Raw genomic sequence first — 24,292 nt, 5'->3', positions numbered from 1 at the left:
TTGCCACTATAGGCTAATGAAATATAGTCCCACTCCCACCATTGTTTGCTTCATTCATGCATGAACCTGCCCACCTCTTACGAGGATAGCGATTCGGATTGAGATCGCGTTGTTCATCTTTCTATTTGCTGTTACTTTTGGTTTTTAATTTCTATAAATGGATCATTTTCTTTATTTTGCTTCCTTTGTAGCATCACCAAATTACTGTTGTGAACTTTGGTGCAGAAATATTTGGAAGTCATTTATTTATGATACATTAAAGTACCCTTTCTTTTTTAATTGAGAGGGTAGATGTCAATTTGTAGGGTATATCATAACATCATTATTATAATGTTTTCAGATTTGCTAGATCTTTCTCTTAGGAATGTTTCTAGTTTTTTATTTATTTATTTTGAAAGTGTATTTTTTTAATTAATAAAGTTGTCGACAAAGTATCTCTATTTCTATCAACATCTATATGACAATGATACTTTATCATTTAAGTGTGTAAATATGCTTATAAAAAAACAAGTTCATATTTGTTTTTTAAACAATGTGATATACTTTTGTTTAGCTAAAATTACTTTTTGTTATTGTTTTTTAGTTAATTTAGTTAAAAGATTAATATAATTTTCTAATGAAAAAATATTTAATTCAAGAATTGCAATTAAGGAGGTTGTAATCCAGCTGAGTCAAACCGAATATTTACATGTTCGAGCTGGACTTGTTTAACAAATATAATGTTCGAGCTGGACTTGTTTAACATATATTTGGACTCGAGCACTGTTCAAACTTTTATTTTAGAGCTCGTTTACAAACTAAAAAAGGTCTTCAAGTTAGGTGAATGATACCAACTATTTCACGTTCAATTTCTAGAATTAAATAGGTTAAATTTTCATCTACGTTCAATTTCTTCGGTTATTTATGTTAAACTTGGTTCGTTTAAACTTTGAAGCGAGTTATACTCATTAAAATAACGAATAAAGTTATTATCGGTTTAGTGGTTTCAAAAATTGTGCACAGATAGTTTGAAGTTTTAGATGAATTTATAAAAATGTCAAATATAATTTGAACTGTTTTATAAGTTTAAGAAGTGCAAAACTTGTTTATAACCAAAATTGAGAACACAAAATGAACTTTTATTATTTGTAAAATATTATTTATTTCAAGATTTTATTTTTGTCAAAAAATAAAATTAATTATGTTTGGTTGAAAAAGTAGTTTTTTTTTATAATTTATTTAAAAAATATATTATTTTTCTATTTTTTTACCTAAATATAAAAGAAAAAGACTCAATTCTTTTTTTATTTTTTATTTTTTTTCCTCTAAAATGACAAGTTGTAGGCTGATAGCTATTTGGGCTATATCCCATTAGCCTAAACAATTTAAATTGTAGCATACAACAAATGAGCCCATAAAAAGGCCCATGAATAATCAAATGATTACCAATAAATTTTCATTTCTTCACCCCCTATCCTTATATAGAATGTTATTGACTTTTATTGTAGCAATATTTAAATTATTCATATAATGTGCATATACCATATTTGATAATAAAACTAATGATAATATCTTCTTAATTAACTTCATAAAATTAGGGTTTAAATCAATAATTGAGCTAATCATGGGTAAATCCCCTACTAAATTAGTGGCAGCTAATGATATATCTATAATCCATACCATACAAGTAACCAACAACTAAAATCTCTCGTAATTTCATGGTTAATTGATTCCATCATTTAAGAGTTTCCATAATCCAAAACTTGTATATAAATAAGCCTTAGCAAATGAATATAATCATCAACATCTATCACAATTAATATATTCACATAGTGTTTTGATATTACAATGGAGAGAAAGGGGAGTTTCAGATTGAGAGTGGTTGTAGTAATGATGATGTTTCTTGTTATGTTTTCTTCAATGCAATTGGCCGATGCTAAGTTTAAGAAGTGTTTCGGAAAGTGTTTGTTTCGTTGTCTTTTGAACGGAACGCCCAACCCTATTTGTGCTGGCATGTGTGTGCCTCGATGCCTAATTCATTTCGAGTCCATTCATATCGATTCTTGCACTCTTTCTTGCTCGTTGGATCAATGCACCAAATATGAAAATGGTACTTTTATTAACTTTTTTTTTATAAGATTATTATATATATAGTTTGAATGATCTATCTCTAATGAATTTTGATATATGTATGTAGATGTGGACAAGGTGGAAAAATGTGTGGGAAGATGTGGTACCATTCAATGCTTAACTACTTAAGTAGTAATTTAAAAGTAATGTTTAATTAGAAGTTAGGTTTTATTTTAATCAATAAGTTACGAGGTTAACAATTATGTAATTATGGAGCTTTAAGGCTAGTATTTTTTGTAATGCTAGCTAGCTTATATAATGAATAAAATGTATTTTTCTCTTATTATTGTTTTTTTTAGTAATTTTAAAACAATTATACACAATAATGTTGCACTATAATTGATACAAAAACAAAGCAAATAAATAATATTTACAAATCATCTCAAACACCTTATAAGTTATAACTAATTTATACAAAATATAAAAAGAAAGGAGATAATTAAATGTTGTATAAAATTTTGATATTCTATAAAATAAAAGTAAAAAATTTAATATGACATAAATTATTAATAAACACAAATATGGTATGATTGTAATATATTTTCTTTTATCTACAAGTTTATCTTGTCTAAAAGATAAATGTTACGAAATTTGTCAATAATTTCATTTTTTTAGATAAGTTGTTTAAAAATTAAAAAGAATTTAAACATGGATATTGTGGAATTAGCTAAATTATCCAAATAATTTTATGTGTTTTTAATATTTAAAACAATTTATCCTTAGAATAAAAAAATATCAAATTATATACTAATATAGAAATACAATCTTAATTTAATTAATATCATTATGTCAAATCAATCAAACACACAAAATCATAAATTATTATTAATTATTTCTCTACAAAACTAATCAATTTTACAATGAATAAGAATAACCAACTCAATAAAATAACATAAAATATTTAAAAAATAATATAAAATCAACTAATCAAACAATATCAGTCATTTAAAATTCTATGAAAATACAAATAAAATCCTATAAAATGTCAATACAACACTGAAAAATGTCAAATTATATAATATTTTCTCCATTTAGAATAAGAAAAATAAAATCCTATATATAAATTCTCTTTCAGCTCCTAAAATATCATCTATATTTCATTTCATTCTCTTAAGTTCTCCCCAAAAATTCAAATCCTAGCAATATTCATTCTTATACATTATGGTTTGGAAGATAATATTTGTGCTTCTCCACAACTCTCGTTTTATTATTAGTTGTAGATTGAGCTTTTAAGGTGCTTCTCACTTTTGATATTTTATAATATGGTGTTTTATATATATATATAAATGATTGAGATAGGAGATTTGGGAGAGGAATTTTGAAATGAAATAATGTTTCACCACATTACTAGTTAGAAATGGATAAAGGGTGAAGAGATACATAATCCAATTCACGAATCAAATCGTTGTACAACTTACAATGTCTTTTAGAAATATTTTTTCATAACATTAATTTCTTTATAATTTATGAAATTTATATTGGATCGTTTCATGAAAATGATGGAAACGAGAGCTTTATCTGGCGAGATGAATATAAAATCAACAATAGCTCTAACAAAGTTTAAAAATATAAGGGATATTTCTAAACCACTTGAAAAAACATATGAATCAAAGTACCCACTAATCCTAAATAATAAGAACCCAAAAATAAGATTAAGATCACATCACTATTGCAAATAAAAGGCACACATGATCATGTGACATGTTTACTCCTCTATTCTCTCTTACCCTTTCAATTATAATTTAATTAGTTGCTTCAACTCTATAACTTGTGTGCAAGCCCTAACAACCCCCCATATCTCTCTCTCTCAAAATAGTTATATGATGACCCAAAGATAGCATCACATTAATTATTGTCCCATATCCCACAAAATAGTCCAAGCAAATTTATGATCTACAATTTTAATTTAAACATTATATATATAAATGGGCATATGATTGATTAATTAATTAATTAGGGTAATATATATTATATATAAATTAGTATTATTAATTGTTATTACAAAATTGTAAACAATTAATTATAAAGTACAAATTAAGATAGAGTTATTCAAAGCCTTTTGAGTAACATGAATTGCATCAATAGTACACAAAGGAAAAACATAGCCATGTGATGTGTCTATTATATATCCAAAGATGAGATGTACACCCAATTCAATGTTCACACTCATTCTTCTTAATTCTTCTCTCCATACCATCATATTTATTATTATTATCACTATTTTTATTGTTTCTATTCAAACAATATTTGGCCAAGTTTTCACTATTAGGGATCATGTAGATTGACATGACACAAGATAAATTGTAATAGAAATATTTGAAGGCTACTCAAATCTTTAGTTTTTAGAAACTTATAATTTGATCAAAAGAACGTTCTTTTATACATAGCAATATTTTCTTGATGAATTCAACGAATAAGACAAAAAAAAAATTGAAACAAAATGAACTGAAATTGGTAAATTTGTTTCAAAATGAACTAAAATAGATAAAATTTATAGCCACAACAATGTTGTTACAACAAACTATGTCAAAAAAAGGAATGAAAACTAAGATATATTTGGGTTCTTAAAACAATAAATTATTCACTATTTAGTTTAATTAGAAAATTACTTTATTATGTTTAATGTTAAGGTATAAGTGAATTTTTAAGTTACTTTTATTGATTTTTTTTACTATAATTGTAATGTTGATATATGAAAATAAATAAATAAATAAATAAAACTATGTCTTAAACATTCAAATCGATCAAAGATAGTTCAAGTGACAAGAGTGGTTTCTAAGAGACTAAAGATCACGAGTTCAATTCTCATTTATAACGTCTTAAATTGAAGTATGTGTCATGATTTGGGACATTTTAGTATGTTCCATTTAAAATTGTTATTTTTATGTATTTTAATGTTTCTTTAACATATTTTGGTGTTAAATAATATATATGGTAAATTACTTGGGTGGTCTTTCAATTACTCGGATAACTCACCGTTAGCTAGCCTTCAAATCATTTTTTAAACAAATTGGCCCTCTAAATAATCAATCAGCTTGATAAGTTAGTGATGCTCCGTAATGAAGTGGCCATGATTTTAACCTTTTCGTAACCAGAATTGATTGTCCTCATGATCTGTCTATTATTATGTTTTTGCTGCTCACGTTGCTTTAATCTTGAACTTTAATTATATCTTCTTCTTTTTTATGGTAAACTGCATTATATGTAGCCGTAAATAATTCTTACCTGATTGTCAATATCTACATCCAGTCGTCTACGTTCTAGTCTGTGATCTATGTACAAAATTTTGATAGTTTTTTCTGCTTTTTTTTCTTCTTTTCTTTAAGAACCATGCATCATAACCTTTCTTTTCTTATTGAATAAATAATTTTAGGAAGAAGGGTAAACTATAAATCTTGAATCATTTAGAGAGTAATATATACATTGCGAAGTGATTAAATGATAGGCATGGCCAAGAATAAATGTGTCACATGGTCATTATAGTTAGAGTCGTTAAACAAACTGAAAAAATTGACAGAAAAATAATTGGTGACTCTTTCTAAAAATTTAGAGGCGATCTGTTTTACAAAATAATTTGGTGGCTAAAAGTGAACGATCAAAGTTATTGGAAAGTCACAAAAGTAATTTGATATATATATATATATATACATATATATGTATATATATTTGTTAAAATCTTAAAAATATCATAAAACTGGACAATATATTTTAAATTTTATATTAAAAATTAATGAGCTGAACTTTTTAAAAATAAAAACTTTATTATTGATTTGCAATCATTTATGTTGCTTAGAGGATATATTAATTATAAGGTAATTAAGACATCAACAAATTTTGAAAAAGTAAAGTAAAAGCTAAAATAATAATAATAAAAGAAGAAGATAATAAAAATAGGAATAATAGCCCAACTTAAAATAATTGAAAAAAAAACTTACCTTACAAAACTAATGGAGTTATTAAGACATAAATTTACCTTATAAAATCATGATATTGGGAATGATAAATCACTATTTTATTTTTTTATTTATATTAAACTCCATATTCAACAATGAGCTTTAAGATATTATTGTTTATTGTGTGTTCCTTCTTTAATTATAAAATATATTGAATGAAAAAAATAAATTATTTTGGATGTGAAAAAGTAAAATGATAATCCGTGACGTAATAACGAATATTATTATAAAGTTTTCACTATATTAAGTGAAGGAATTGATATTTAGAAAAAAAAAATTAATGGATTAAAAAAAAATAATATATATATATATATATACTTATTTATTTATTTATTTATTTATTTATTTATTCTTGCTAATGAACAAAAAATAAATATGTTCATTGCATGACAAAGGCTATTTGCATTATCATTAATTACTGTTTTAAAATATCTCTTCTCTCTAGGTAGCTAGTACCTCTCTCTAAATTCACATCGTGGTGACGTAACAATATCTTCTTTTTTTTATTTTCTTTATTAAGCAATAAATAGGTTGGTTAATTAAGAGATTATATATAATATATATATATATATATATATCATATTAAATTCAATAATAATGGTAAACTATCACTATTAAATAGTTTCTTCGTTAAAAATTATTAAGAAAAAATTGAGTTTATTTAAAAAAATTGATACATGGTAATTTTAAAAAAAATTATTTTTTTAGTAAAATAATTTAAAATTTATTAATATATAATGATAAAAAAACTAAAATATTTTAATATTTTAATTAAATAAATTAAATTATATAATTAATAAGAGATTGAGTTAAGTAATATTTGATTATGATTGAATTTTTAGAAAAATCAAATGGTAATAAAATTTATGCAAATACTAAATAATAATATTTATACTTCTAGAAAATTGTTTTTACTACCCTCGTACAAATTTGGTAATTCAATTATAACATTTTTTTAATAAATTATTTTAATAAAAAAAAAATTATTTAATATTTATTAAAAATTAGTTATTTTCAAAAGTGAGAACTAGTAATAGAAATTAACTACTCTTTTGAGTTTTAGTAAAAGTAATTTGAATAATAGTGAAACTTTTTCCATCTTTATTTTCTTATATTAATATTTAATTTATTTATAGTCCAATAGTGACATATAATTAATCTTATGCTAGTGGTCCATTTATACTGTGACATTTTAGATTAAATTTATAAATTATTTTTAAATACTTTAAAATTACAAATAAATAATAATATTTCTTATTTTAATTAATAATTTGAATAACTTAATAAAATAAATCACATGCAATAGTATAATTAAAATTAAATATAAATAATTATTTGTAAATAAGACTTAAATAAGATATTATAAAAACAAATTGAATAAAAAAATATCTTGTTGAGATTAATTTTGTAAACATAGAGAGAATTTTCATAAATTTATCGGGTCATTTAAATCCAACCATATGTATAAACAAAAATTATAAATATTTCAAATGAACAATTAAAATGAAACTATAAATAAATGAATTATATCCTACACTTTCTCCATGTTACTTTAGAATGAAACCAAAATATTTAAATATCTCTATTTTTATTTATATTGTAAAATCAACTAATATAAATAAGTATATATATAACATATGAACTTACAAAATTAAATTAAATAAAAAAGAAGATATTAGTATCCTCCATATGTATAGTTGATTCCCAAGAACGAGTCGTATAAACGACGAACAATAGCAACATCGGAAACAACCCCTTATTTGTAAGGGATTGCGTCGACGACGACTCCGGTTGCGACGAAGGTTTGAGGTGGAACCAAACTAAGCCTTTAAATGATAGTGTAAAATGAGAGGTAAAGAAAAGAAACCTTGAATAAAAAGGTTTCCATTTCAAGGCCCTGAAAAGACTTCAAATCCTGAAAGATCAAACAAGCCCCAATTTTGATCACTTGATGAAATCTTAGCCATCTGATCGCCTTCATCAGACGGTAATGCACCAAAGTCTTGAAACTGCTGTTGTTGCCCTCCAACCATAGGCAATTCCCACCCAAAACTTGCCACATTTATTGGATCATGCCATAAAATATCTTGACCCGTATTCATTATCTCATCACTTAACATACTCTGCAAACACACAGGATTAAACCCATCATCCTCACCAATTCCAAACATTCCTAATTCACTTTGATTATCATGACCCATATCCGGTACCATCCCTTCAAATACCCGACCCGAATCCCAAACCGGGTCAACATCCCCCATCATCATCATCCCTCCTCCGGTTGCATCATCTTGAATTTCCGGAAACGTGTCCGACCCAGAACCACCGGAAAACCCTGGATTCTGATCCCCGTCTGGACTGTCATTTAGAAATTTAGCGAAAACCGCAGCCAAATCTATGTCGGGTCCATCCGACCCGTTTATAGATGGATCTCCGTTAGCTTGGCCCATGCTATTAGTGGATCCAGGCAAATTAGATCCCCTGTTTCCGGCAGCCTTTGAACGGCGGCTTTTCCGACATCCACCACCAACCGGAACATTACGGAGGGAGCCACCTTTGGTCCAATATCTCCGGCAAGATTTACAAAAGTACCTTGGCTGAGAAAGACTGTAATTATTGTAATAACAAAATTTAGTGTTTGATGAAGCACATCTTGGGCAATTTGGAGCTATTTCCACATTGGGTTTCCATCGCCGTTCTTGGCCGATACATGGCCTAGTTTGACATAGAATTTGGATCCGATCATCATCGCCGGCGCCGCCACCATTAGCTTCTGTTGCTGAATACATCTTATTGTTTTAGAGAGTGTGGAAGGAAAGAGAAGAGAAGAGAAGATATGGAGAGAGAATTTGAAGGATCTATATATAAAAGAAGATGGATTTTTTTTTTTAAATAATAATAATAATTAAAAAAGAAAGAAAGATACAGCCCATGTGTGGGGTTGATTGGCCGGAGGGGAATGGCCGGAAGGGCGGTTAGCCGTTTGCAACAAGGAAGGAGCGTGGGGGCGTGTGGGAATGTGATCGTAGGTTTCCACGTGTCATTTCTTTATTGGGTTATTTGAAATATGATTGATGTTTAAAGTCAAAGGGTGTTCTTTGTTTCTATTATATTTCTAGTTAGGGTTTCAAATGACTATTATACCCACCCAAATTTTAGATAATTTCTATTCAAAATATTTTTTACAAATTATATAGTTAAATAGTAATATATATATTTTTTATTTTTTATTATCGTTAAAATAAAATTTTGTTCTTATAACTTTAATAAGGAGTATCAAATTATAATGACACTTCAAATTAGAAAATTAGACAATTCAATCATTTTGAATTGTTAGAAAAAATATTTAAAATTTTAAATTAAATTTAATAAAGAGTGGAATTAGACAATTCAACAATTTCGAAATATCAAATCTTTTTACTTAAAATATTTAAAGCTAAATTGTCGAATTGATGATCTTTATTAGGGTCAACTGGCCAATTGAGTTACAAATATTTTCTTTCAAACTTTTCAATTTAGTTGTAGGAAATAACGAGTACTATTTTTTTGAGTGAATTTAATAAAACTCAGTTGACTTATTATTTATTTGATTTTTATAAATAAATAAAAGATATGACACTAATTTAATTATCTAACTAACATGTACATTTGTACGAGTAATAATATAAAAATTCGTGAAAAAATATTACGGTAAAAATGTGATAGCATTTTAAATTTTATTTTTAACCGTTTTAAGTTTATGGACGGGTCAACCCATAATTCGACTCAAGTATCCATTTACTCTCACATTGCAGAACAATCTCTAAAACAATTGATACAGTTTGATTCTTCAACTCAATTAGTTTGACATCTAGAGTCGACTTCTTCCCCATACTACGAGTGAAAGGGAAAATGTAAAGACTACCATTAAAGTATCTCACGCGAGACATACTATATTCATATGAATTATGTCTCATATCTCTAGAAATATGACAGAATTCTTCCATTATTACTCACTAATAATAGTGAAATCTATAACGCAGAGTCAAAAGAGAATTATAACCAATTAAAAACTAATGATGAATCACCGCGTTCATCAAATTTGGTGTTGAAATTAAAATATAAAGTGTTATTAGTTGGTTAAAGGGTTGTACTTGTTTTTGTTATGTTGCAAGTTCGAACAATACCTATAACATTTTTAATTTTATTTTTAACCGTTTTATGTTTATGGATGGGTCAACCCACAATCCGACTAAAGTAACCATTTACTCTCACATAAATATCCAAATTAACTACAGCTCTCGACCCGGCATTCCAGACACTTTAAAAATTAAGCATCATTATATATATATAGTTTAGTTAGTTAAAAAGTTAAACTTATATTGTTAAAATATCCCGCGTTCATCAAATTTAGTGTTGAATTTAAAATATAAATTGTTATTAGTCTAGTTGGTTAAAGAGTTGTACTTGTTTTGTTAGGTTGCAAATTCGAACCATACTTATAACATTTTTTAATTTTATTTTTAACCGTTTTAAGTTTATGGGCGGGTTAACTCACAATCCGACCCAAATATCTTTAAAAATTAAGGATAATTTTATTTTTAACCGTTTTAAGTTTATGGGCGGGTCAACTCACAATCCGACCCAAGTATCTTTAAAAATTAAGGATCATTAATTATATATATATATATTAGTTAGTTTAAAAAGTTGAACTTATATTGTTAAAGTGTTCTGCGTTAATCAAATTTTGTGTTGAATTTAAAATATAAAGTTTTATTAGTCTAGTTGGTTAAAGTGTTGTACTTATTTTGTTAGGTTACAAGTTTGAACCATACCTATAGAATTTTTAATTGTTAACCGTTTTAAGTTTATGGGCGGGGCAACCCACCATTCGACCCAAATATTCATTTACTTTCACATATATATATATATCCAAATTAATCACGGCTCTCGACACGACAATCCGGACATTTTAAAAATTAAGCATCATTTTATATATATATATATTTCAGTGAATTAAGTTTTTAAAGAAATGATTCGGGGAAAGAAAATTGGAAAAGGAAATTTGAGAAGAAATTATTTATGACAATTTAATTAGCTGAAAAATTAATAAATTTTTTATCTCTTCTCTTTTCACCTTTATCATTTTTCCACTCTCCCCTATTACTCCTTAATATTTGTACCACTTACTCTCTAAAGAAATTTTATAATCAAAACAATATGAAATTCAATAGTTAATTAGTGATATAAATTTTTATTTATTTATAAATATTACTTAAATAATAAGTTAACAATGTTTTGAAACAATGAAGCAAAACCTTATTTTTATAACTTTATCAATAAAAAAAAATCAAAATTTGAGATTTAAAACAAGATTTCAATATCTCAAATAACCTCCCATATTAACAAATCTAACCTTACTTTTTATAAATAAACTGAAGGGTAAATTGGTAATATCATTAATTTGTAAACCAATGGGCGTCGGCATGTAAAAAAATCTTAATACAACCCCACGTGCAAAAACCTAGATATTAGGACAACCTTATTACCTAGGGATTAACAAAAATAAAATAACTGTATTTAATTCCTTAATTGTCGTTAAACCTTAATAATCTTTCAAAGAAATTATGGGTAAAGAAAACGATTAATTAATTTATATTGGGAAGTTAATTGCGTAGTTTAATTAATTAACATATGCACGTGCTAAGAGAGATACGTGGCAGCTCCCCTCCATCCAATATATATGTATTTGGGAAACAATTTATTATTTATTAAATTTGTCTTTAATTAACTTAATTAATTAAGTTTTTAAATGAGGCCATAATACAATAGTACAATAAATAAGTAATTTAAATGAGGCCATAATACTCCCATTAAGTATATAATTTTTAGATAAATAAGAATGTGTGTGAAACTGAATTATTTTGGAAAATAAATTAATATTTGTGGAATAATTAATTAATATTGGCGAATTAAATAAGCTCTATTATAGTGTAAACTTCACTTCATTCTTGGTTAAATGAATGATACTCCATACTCTCTCTCATTAATTTGATATGAATTAGGTCAAAGTTTCTATATTTAATTCACTTTATAATTATATATGAAGTAATAGAAAAGGAGAATTACATATGGTCAACCTCTAGATCATCTTTATTTTAAGTGTTATGTTAATTGATGTATTAGAAATCCTAAACTTTGTTTTGCATCTCACGAGAAAAAATAATTAATTAAAAAAAGAGATTTTTTTATATATAGTTAATATTAAAATTCATTATTGAAGTTAATTGATGTATTAGAAATCCTAAACTTTGTTTTGCATCTCACGAGAAAAAAATAATTAATTAAAAAAAGAGATTTTTTTTTATATAGTTAATATTAAAATTCATTATTGAAGTTAAGGCCTAACAAATTTATAGGGACTGCATTGTAATAAAATTAATTTATATGATTAGAAGATTTTTGTTACATTTTTTCTAGTTCTTGATAAAAAAAAACAATTTATTATTACTATTTCAGTAATTAATATATATATATATATATATATATATATATATGAAATAATAGCAAAAAAAACTAACAATATAATTCAATGTAGTCCATAGCTTGTTAAAAAAACACTCAATTTGGCATGCCCCATCGTTGGGAATTCTAGACGTGGTGCACGAATGATCAATCGATGAAATTCCATCTAAAGAAAAACATATGAAAACGTGAGCTAATGGAAAACAAATTACATGACCCAAAATAGGTGATCAATGATAAAAATAAAAATTGAAATTTTTTTGAATCATGTCTAAGACTCAAGCAAGATATGTAACGAAATCACATTCTTATTAGTTAGTGTGACATAATAGGAAAAACCTTAAAATACCGCTAGTTAACCATCGATCTCAAACAACTTATAAAATGTTGACCTACCTTAAATTTTAATTAAGAAATTAGAACGATTGTTATGGCTTTTTCAAAAGAGGTGTGAGTGGTCGAATTTGTAGATTTCAATGGAAAATTGTATGACCCAATATTACGATAAAAACATATGTACATATAAAATTGAAAAGGGGAAAAAATATTTGAATCATCATGTGGAGGTTGTGGGTCACTTTCATGAGAGTGATCAGAGAGTGAGCTAAGGATCATTTGTCTTCCACGTCTAGACTTTGTCATACATATATAAATCTCATGTTTGTTTTTCTTCCTAGCTAGAGATGTTAATGTCATGTTGTAACCGCCACATTTTGGACTCATCTTCAAATATCAAGTACAGCTCAATCTTTTCAAAATTTGAAATTCAACACAATATCTTCAAATTAGATCCGACTATACATGCATGCATATAATTCCACGGTTTCCACCCTCCAATGTGTTTTATTTGTTCATATACGTACATACTATATGACACTTCTCATTCGAAAAACTAATCGACACAATTCGAGGTCGCCAGAGCTTTGATTTATTTTAAAGAACAATGATCCATATGCATTGATCATTTTTTGTACTAAAGTTGAATTTGAATTATTTGAATATATATTTTTGTTGCAAGTATTAATTTTATTTCTTAATAAAAAGAAATGAATGGAGAAAACTAGTTTGTTTTAAATAAGATTCAACTTAAGACCTTAAGGTCTATCAGACAATTAATACAATATTATTTCCATTTGATCTACTATACTAAGTTATTTTTAGTAAGCTAACCGATTTTATAAAAATGACACGTCTATATCTATATAAGAAAATGTTTAAAGAAGTAAGTTTCTTATGTAAATAGATTGTTTGGGTTAATTTGACAATTTCACCTCCAAAAGTAAGAATTTTTTGATGTGATAGTCACGTCTGCATAAAAACAAATGAAACCAATGTAATACAAATAATCTGGTTATAATAAGACTTCTAAATTAAAGAAAATCATAAATACTCAAAAGACAATTTTATCGTATATATAAATTAGAAACCATGTGTGGTTATGTATTTTTAATTAATAGTGATTAGATTGGTATATATGTTATATAGACTAACAATTATTAGACTTTCATATTATTAACTTGTAAAACTTCACATCAACATAATGTAATTAATTTGTACCCGCCTAACATTTTCATAAATAGTATTCGAATTGTCACTAGATGAAATAAATGTCATGCATGTAACACAACAATGATTCAATCTCATAATGTTGTCCATTGGTACTTGCTCTAGCTAGCTAGATCCCTCCCTTATATTGCAATATAGACATTAGTATCATTTAGGATGGCTTCAATAGCTAATTATTAATTGAATAGAACTTTTAGATTTGAGAATTATTTAGGTAAATGAGTTGTGAATAAAATACATTAGCTTGCCACCTCAAGTAAATAACAAATATTGTACAATTTTATACGACTCTAAGTACATCTTAATAAATTTAGGAATTACAATTCAATTTTACTTAAATAAAAAGTGAGTCAAAGAAAAAACTAATAGATAATTTTTTTTAAAAAAATGAATTTTCGTATTACTAGTTAAATATGTAAACACAATATTGAGATAAGATATTTTGAAAGCAATTGAAATACTTCAAGTCAATAATGAGTTTTGACTTATGAGACAAGGAGATATTTTTTTTATGGGTATTAAGTCTAAAATATAATATTATTTTTTTAGGAGAATTTTTCAATGATTGTAAATAGGTTAATAAATAAAAACTACACCAAAAAAGATTTATTCGAATGAGTTATTTGTCTTTCTAATTTTGTTAATCTATTTCATCCAATTTAATCTGCCTAAAATAATGAGGCCTTAATTGGCATAATTCAATTAATCTTCATCTCCTGCAACAACTCCAATTTTGGAAAGAAAATGTAGCAAAGAATTATGATCAATATATAAGTTTTAATGAATATTAATTTAAACAGATTTCTAAAATATGATATGAGCTCAACATCAGCTGTAAATATGGTAATCCTTAATTTGGCAAGGTTTAATTATAATATTCCTTTGGTAATCATAAATATAGAAGGCTAATAAAATCAGACCTAAAAAAATTATTAATAAAAAGTAAAATAATTATAATAGGTATCCTCTGAAAAATATGTGAAAACGGTAGGTGAGCTCATTAATCTTTTCGATGATCTCCGAGTTCCTTAATGTTAGATTTTATGTTATGTTTATTCGTTAGTGATATTTTTTTAATGTTTTATTTGTTGTTCTCAAATATTAATCTCATTGTTTGTTAGTGTGTTAAATGACAGGGTCGACACTCGTATTTTTTATTTTATTTTTATTATTATACTTAAACGACTAATTTATATTGTATTGTATAGACTATTTTCAAAAAAACAAATAATAATAATACAAAGAATGACATTTACACTAAACACCTAAATAAATGGTGTATTATTCATTATTATTTCGATTAGCTTCCAATTCAATTTCTATAATTATCAGAAAAGTTTTAACACATACTCTTGTGAACCTTAGAAAATGTTGAATTCAATCAAATTTTAAATTTCATGCCTATAAATCCCTTAATACAAAAAAAAATTCATCTAAATGAGCCTGTCATGCAATTTTTGTACTTTTTTTATTCTATTATTTAAACATTAATCATCCTACGAAAGCAAATAAATGAATGAACTGGTCTTCACCGGCGTTGGAAATTAAAGCTTATAAATTAACAGCAAATTAATTTGACCGGAAAAGTAAAATCATTTAACTATTAAGGAACTTTGAATATATCTTTTCATATGATATATCCTCAAATGAAACCTATAATTTTATTTAAAATTATATTTTATTTTCATTTTTGTGGCTATAAAAACTCTTCTCAATCACTTCATCATCATCATCTTCTCTTTCCTATATATCTTCTCGGGATTGCAAAAATAATGGAGATTTTGGGCTTTCCCAAGGTCATCTTGGTTATGATGATTTCCATTTTTATGGCACTCATTGTTGCTGCTGTGCCTGATCATAGTGTTTTTCCAAATCAAGATATTTCTGGTAAATTATTAATTAATTACAAGTTTAATTAAAAATATTAGGGTTTTTAATGAGTATTTTAATTTGTTAATTTTGTAGGGAGGAGACTACTTGGGGAGTTCAACACGACTGGACGTGGTGGTTATAATTAGCTTATTTTCGATTCAACTATGAATGAATGAATAAATAAATAAATAAAATAAACTCTACCCACTTACCTTTTTAATTACTACTGTTTATGTATGATATTTAATATTGTTGATTGGGGTTGAAGATGCAATAAAAATCTTGTGTTTGTGTTGTATTAATGGTTGATTAATTAATAACTCTCTTAGAACTTGTATGATCTTTTGAAGAATTTTATTTAAAATTTAATCATCAATTCATCTATCTAAATCACTCTAAATAGACCCTACATTCAAAAGAGATGATTTTTTTAGGGTATTTTGGTATATAAACACAAAAAACCTTATAAAACATAAAAATAAAAACCCTTTTCTCAAACTAGTTCTTAGATACAATACTTACTCTAAATAAATAAAAGATTTATTGCTTATATATATAAAAATAGAAAAGAACAAGAATAATGAAAATAATTCTAAATTTTTTAATTTTAGTAAATTGGATAAGATATATTGGGCCGAAGAGAATAGTAAGGAATAAGGATATAATGCGTTAGGTTTAAAGGGCCCATAATTTAATGTTCTACGTGATGAGTCACTCATTTATGTTACTATCAATTATCTATTTTATTAGTGTTTTTTAAAAGTTTTTATTTAGATTGTGATTTTCAAATTGCAATCAGAGCATTATTGTAATTGTTGCAACTATTCAGCCCACAAATTCATCCAACGTTCCATTATACAGAGTTTTGAATTTGGTGTGAATTTATATTTATATGAATTAAATTATATTATTTATCAAAATTCATTTTTTATATTTAATTAATAAAATTAGTTTAAAAGTTTAATCGTTCCCTAGTATTAATGAAAATAAAAAATTAACTCTGTGAATTATAAGTAGGATAGGTAGATATAACACTTTGAATAATCTCTTATGAGAGTATATAATGTTACTAACTGATTGTTCAAAGTGTTAACTCTATTAAATTCATGTATACCAAGATTTATCATTGACTATAAGTTTGTCCAATTTCAAATTACTATTCCAATAATTTGAGACGATCTTGAAATATCTTCTAATAAACATGGTATTCATATATACTTATTTCTCATTTAAACATTTTTTTGATAAAAAGTATTATATTTGTCTAACTAGTAGACAAAATGTTTTTGACTATTACTCATTTTCGTGTAAACAATTACATATTTTATGTTTGCATTTTTGTTACTCATGACATTAGAGTTCAGTAAGCTTATTGTACGTGTTGTTTGTGCCATTAGATTTTCTTGTTGAATCTCTTTAAATTAATTAATGTTATCGAAAGTCATTTATAATATAAAAATATAATACAAATCATGTTGTTATAAGTTTTGTCATAAATAATGAGAATACATCTAATCAAACCACCATAAAATCATTAACAATGACACTTTTAATAGTAAAAATAATAATCAACAAAAATCACGCAAAATATTAAAACTCTATAGACACAATTAATCGAGAAAACTATTTGTCATTTTGATTTTTTTTATTGTCCCTGATTTCAAAAAGGAAAATATCAATAACTATATTACAATAGACAAGGTAATTAAAATACCGCAAAGTTGCATTGACTCTTGAATTATCTAAATATTCTACATTAAACCTTGACTATTAAAGGAAATAACCTATATCTTATATATAATTTTCAATTAACATTTTTTTAAAAGTGATATTATAGCTTTCTTAATATCTCTAAAATGTCACTTTAGGTTTCATCTGAAATTTAGAGGTAACATATTATAAATAAGCAATTGCATTATCTTATGAGTAATTAATTTAGTAAGACTAATTAATTGACATGTGACAGTAAATTTAACAATAGGTTAATGAAAATTTTGCGTGTATTAATCTCGTGTACATGTTGGTGTTTAATTTTCTTCATAGATGACAATTACAATAAGCAAAATAAAAGGCGGAAAACGAAATTTTACCTATTCTCAAACCAAAACTAAAATTATGCTAGTTAATTATAAATCTTTGCAGCCTTCAATAATTAATTATATATGACTAGAGCTATCTAGCTTCAATATTACATTAATAATTTAGTCAAGCCTTAATTTTAAATGAGTTTAATTTTTTGTAAACAATATTTATTCACATAGAGAAACTAACACTATCTCAAACAAATATGATACAATTTAAATCAGATTTAATAAAAATTAATTAGGTTCTAATTCTTTTTTATCAAGATTGATAAATTTGAATGTTCTAGCAACACAAATTAATACCTACCAATATACAAGATATTTGTGGGTACTTAATGGTTGAATTCGAGAATTAAAACGCTTCACATGAAAATCACATTAAAGTTTCACACTGAGAGATAATTTATAATATTTGACTGTTCTAACAAAAATAAAAAATAAAATGAAAGGAAAAGGAGAAGAAGAGGTAAAAAAAAAATAGAAGAGAGAGAACATTAGCTAAGTATTATTTAATTTAGGTACATGAGTTGCGAATAAAATGCATTAGCATGCAACCTCAAGTAAATAACAAATATTAATTGTACAATTTTATACGAGTAGAACTTAATAAATTTAAGAATTAAGACAATTCAATTTTACTTAAAAAAAAACAAAAAATTCCAAGCGAGTGCCACAAAAGTGAGTAAAAAAGTATTAGATAAAAATATTTAATATTGAATTTGGTATTAATAGTTAACTAGATAGACACAAAATTGATATTAGACATTTTGGAAAAAATTGAGATAACATTATCTCAATTTTGAGTTATGAAACAAAGAAATATTATTTTGATGGGTATCGGTCTAAAATATTATATTATTTTTTTGGAGAATTTTTCAATGATAGTAAATACGAGTTAATACAAAAATTATACCAAAATAGATTTCTTCCAATTTAATTTATACCAAAAAAGATTTCTTCCAATTTAATCTACCCTTAATTTGCGTAATTCAATTAATCTCCATCATCTCCTCAACAACTCCTATCTTGGAAAGAAAATGTAGCAAAAAATTATGAAGTCATATATATGTTTTAAAGAATATTAATTTAAACAGATCTCTAAAATATGATATGAGCACAACATCAGCCGTAAATACTGGTAATCCTTAATTTGCCAAGGTTCAATTGTAATATTCCTTTGTTAATCATAAACATAGAAGAGACCTAAAAAATTATTATAAAAAAACTAAAATAATAATAATAATAATTTCCAGTAGGAATGGAAGGCACTTATCAGTTTTGTGTAATGGTTTTATATTATTTTTGTTCGTTGGTTAACATTTTTTTTATGTTTGTATTGTTGTTTTCAAATAGTTAATTTTGTTGTATTTTTTTTGATGTATTTTGTGACAAAATAAACACTCGTGTTTTTTTATTATTTTTATCGTTATATTTAATCGACTATCAATTATATTATATTTATTGTATAGACTATTTTTTTAGTAATAATAATAATATAAAAGATAACATTTACAAGAATATATTTATTTAAAGAAACACACCTAAGTAAATTGTGTATAATTCATTATTATTTCGATTAGTGTTCGATTCAATCTCTATAATAAATCTCGAAAACATTTAACTCAAACTCTACTCAACCTTAGATAAATTTCATCTTGGTTATGATATTGATTTCCACTTTTATGACACTCATTCTTACTGCTGAGGCTGCTCATAATATTTTTCTAGATCAAGATCAAGCTGTAAATTAATACTTTATTTTGTTTTTTTACATGTTTAAAAATATTAGGGTTTTTAATGAGAATTTCAATTTGTTAATTTTGCAGGGAGGAAGCTATTTCGATAATTCAACACGACAGTACAGGTGGTCGCGATGGGATCGAACTATGAATTAATTAATGAATAAAATAAACTCGACCCATGTACATTTTTAACTACTACGGTTTATGTATGAATGTACGATATTTAGTGTTGATTAGGGTTGAAAATGCAATAAAAAATCTACTACTGGTTATGTATGAATGTATGATATTTAGTGTTGATTGGGGTAGAAGATGCAATAAAAATCTTGAGTTGTATTAATGGTTGATTAATTGATAGTTAAAACATTTCTTAGAGCTTAATTGTTCTTTGAATTTTATAAGGTTTTTTCTCTTAATAAACTATTACTTCAACTATAATCATTAATTCATTTATCAAATCATTATTTTTATATTATTAAAACATAAAAATTATCTTTTAATACATTCAAGAAATAGACCAACATCTAAAAGAGATAGTAAAAAAATTAGAGATAATTTAGTACATAAACACAACAAACTTAGTTTATTTTTTTAAATATCAAACAAATATTTTTAGAAAACAGCCTTATAAAACACAAACTCAAAATTCTCAAACGAGCTCTTAGATACAACACTTACATATTGACATATAAAATAAATAAATAAATAAATAAAATATTTATTGCTTATATATATATATAAAATGAACAAGAATAATGGAAACAATTCTAAATATTTTAATTTTAGTAATAATGGATAAGAGAATTGGGCTTGTAAGTGGGCCGAATAGAATAATAGGCTTAAAAGGCCCATTATCTCATGTTTTGGGAGAGATTAAATACTCTAAATTTAGATAATTGTTACAATCAATTTATTTATTTATTAGTATTTTTTAAAATTTATATGTAATAAAATGTTAATTATAAATTATTATCTTTATATATGAATAATTAATAAATAAATAATATTAAAAAAATTCATATTTATAAAATTAATAATTAAATTCATTTATTTGAATAAATAATAATTATTTTAGACTCATATCTTAGTGTTATACATAAATTCATGTCGTTTAGCGAAAATACAAAAATGACAAAGTTCTCAATCTTTTGAATAGAAGTGCATGTGGCTTCATACTCATATTATTTATAAAAATAAAAAAATATTCTTTTATAAATTATTTATAAATTTATAAAATCATAAAACTAAAATTATTTATAAATTTGTAAAAAATAAACATTATTAAACAGGTGTTTTTAGAAAACAGCCTTATAAAACACACACAAAAAAAATACCGCAGCTTACATATTGACATATAAAATAAAAAATTGTATTGCTTATATTTATATATCAAAAAAGAAGAACAAGAATAATGAAAACAATTCTAAAAATTTTAATTTTAGTAATAATGGATGAGATATTGGGCTTTTACAGTGGGCCGGAAAAAATAGTATAGATATCATAAGAGGCCTATTATCTCATGTTTTAGGAGAGAATAAATAATGTGATGAGTCATTCATTTTTCGTCCTTACTCAAAATTTAGATAATTGTTAGTTAATATTCAATTTATTTATTTGTGTGTTTTTACAGTTTTTATTTAATATAATAACCGTGCGGGGGTTTTATTTTTAAAAATGTTAATGATATATTATTATTTATATATAATTAATTAATAAATAAATAATACTAAGAAAATTCATACTTATAAAATTAATTATTAATTCATTTATTTAAATAAATAATATTAGACTCGTATCTTATATTTGTTTCAAAAATTCAGTAGAGTTCAAAAGGGAAGTAAATAATTTTTCTAGAGAACTTACAAACTCGATAAGATATAAAGTAATATTTTTATTTTATTTTTTCACGTCATGACGTGTTAGTGTAATTTTTATCATTTTTAATATAAATAAAAAAAATAAAACAATATTTATTTATTTAAAACTTTAAATATATATATATATATATATATATATATATATAATTAATGTTTAATTTCAAAGTACACGGATTACAACATAACCATACAAATATAATCTTAACCAACTAAGTTTAAAAAAATTTATATTTTATATTCAACACTAAATTTAATAAATGTGGGTCATTTTTAACAATAATTTCAACTTTTTAACTAACTAATCAATAAATAATAAAGTTTAATTTCAAAGTGTTCAGATTGTTGAGTCGAGAATTGTGGTTAATTTATATATATATATATATATATATATATATATATATATATATATATATATATATATATATATGAGAGTAATGCATTCTTGGGCCGGATTGTGAGTTGGCTCGTCCATAAACTTAAAAGTTAAAACGATTAAAAATAAAATAAAAAATGTTATAGGTATGTTTCGAACTTCCAACCTAATAAAACAAAGATAATCAAGCGTGATTGAGATGTGATTTGTCGATGAATAATATGACGATAACAATTGAAAGTGACTAAAAAATATGAATCAAATATTTGATTGACCAAAGTGAAAGTATAAGGTCACTAGAAGTTTATTGAGAAAAAATGAGTTATTTTATCGAAATAAATAAAATATGGAATAAGAATGTCCTATTTTTTATTTTAATATATTATTCGTGATTTATTAAGAATTTTAAATATTAAATAATAGATTGTTATATTAAATTTATTTATTTATATTTTTATCTTGTAAGGTGAATTCTTCCGTTTATATAATAAATATACAATTATCAATGCATTTAGTTGAGTCTTTACAAAGTAAACGTCTTAATTGAAATATAATTATAAACTTTGGTCCTAATAATTGAACATTTTATAAATCTTTATGCCTGTCCAAGTCACTCATTATAAAGATATTGACTTCACCAACAATCATTCAAGTGATTTTAAAAATACTATTCTGTGATAATTACGATTTCAATTAAATCAGTTTTAAATTTATCTTTTAAAAAAGATACACAAATAATTTATTTAATAAAACTATTATTTACAATATTTTAAATTTTCCTACCAATTCTCTTATCTTTTTTGTTGTTTAGGTTAGGTAACAGCCAAATTGAACTATAATACAGTCTAATTTGTTTAACCGAACTGTGTGTTGGGTAATTTTATTCAAAAAAATACAGTTAACCCACCTTATATTTATAATTTTGGTCTAATTTTATTATATGATAAATTCACTTATCATTTTTAATATATATTTACAATTAAAAAAAAAAATATAAGTCAAGCAGTTGAGAATGAGTGAATCTGATTCTGAAAAGACTCGGCTCGCCCGACTCGGTCTTTTGATACTCGGACAACTACTTCAAATTTTGGTACATTCATTAAATGGTAGTTGAGAAATTCAGCTTTAATTTGCGTCAAATTTAAAAAAATATATATTTAAATTTAATTGTCACATTATATTATTATCTTATATTTTCGCAATTCTAAACATATATAAATATATATGACATTAGAATATAAAAAAATCACACTCTTTAATTTTCAGTCAAATAATGCATGAATTATGATGAAATAATTAGATGTCATTAATTGCTATAAAATTACTGTAAAAATATTTAGCAAAATAATACTCCATAAATTTCATAACAAATAATAATTTAAATTTTAATATAAAACATATTAAATTCAAATTTTATTAATGACACAAATAACTCTTAATGACATATTATTTAAATAATTATATTATTAATTAAATTAAAATAATATTTCTGTATTTAAAATTTAAATACCATATTTTATTTGAAATAATATATAATTAAAATACAATTGAATAATTTCAAATTAAGATGCTAAAATAAATAATGAGATTATAATAACAAAATATATAATCTATAGTAAAATTAATTATGAGAGCTAGCTATTTAAGCCTAACAATACATATAAATTATAATGCAGGAAAGAAAATAAAAAATACAAAAAGTAACATAACATATTATCTATCGAACTAACAAATTCTAAATTATAATCATTAACTAACTACTCGATGAAAATAAGAACAATAACAAAAATAAATATTAATAATATTCAAATCAATACAAATGCCTAAATGTTATGATAAATAAAAAAAAATATATATTTTGAAAGAGCTGGAAATATATATTATAAGTAGTTGGAAGCTTAATTAATTAAAGCTTACTTCACTCGTTTGCCGACTCGGTCTTTTGAGAATGAAACCACACAGGACCTAGCTAGAAAAGGTCTTGACCATTGCTCATTTAATTATGACCTACCTAATATTAATTTTAAACCCTCTTTTTTTTTTTTCTTATTTATATTTTCATTTTTATATCTAATTCTAAACTATTAAATAGTCAATTGAACTATACTTAATGGAGTGACACACGTTATAAATCTTAACCAGACTATTCTAATTGACAATCATTTTCCACCGAAATCATCATCAAGACGAAGAGATAACCCACTTACAAACT

General features: G+C 24.7%; 1 protein-coding gene across 1 annotated transcript; it reads right to left on the bottom strand.

The window, feature by feature from the left end:
- Positions 1 to 7,847: 7,847 nt before the first annotated feature.
- On the bottom strand, positions 7,848 to 8,878 carry LOC124910632 (dof zinc finger protein DOF3.5). The gene has a single exon (XM_047451303.1). The coding sequence runs from the start codon at positions 8,849 to 8,851 to the stop codon at positions 7,952 to 7,954; it is 900 nt and encodes a 299-aa protein (XP_047307259.1). The 5' UTR covers positions 8,852 to 8,878; the 3' UTR covers positions 7,848 to 7,951.
- Between the last annotated feature and the right edge of the window lie 15,414 nt (positions 8,879 to 24,292).

Source organism: Impatiens glandulifera, chromosome 7, assembly GCF_907164915.1.
Source record: "Impatiens glandulifera chromosome 7, dImpGla2.1, whole genome shotgun sequence".
Lineage (NCBI taxonomy): Eukaryota > Viridiplantae > Streptophyta > Magnoliopsida > Ericales > Balsaminaceae > Impatiens > Impatiens glandulifera.
The sequence above is the reverse complement of the archived record's forward strand: the minus strand, read 5'-3'. Positions and strand labels throughout refer to the sequence as shown.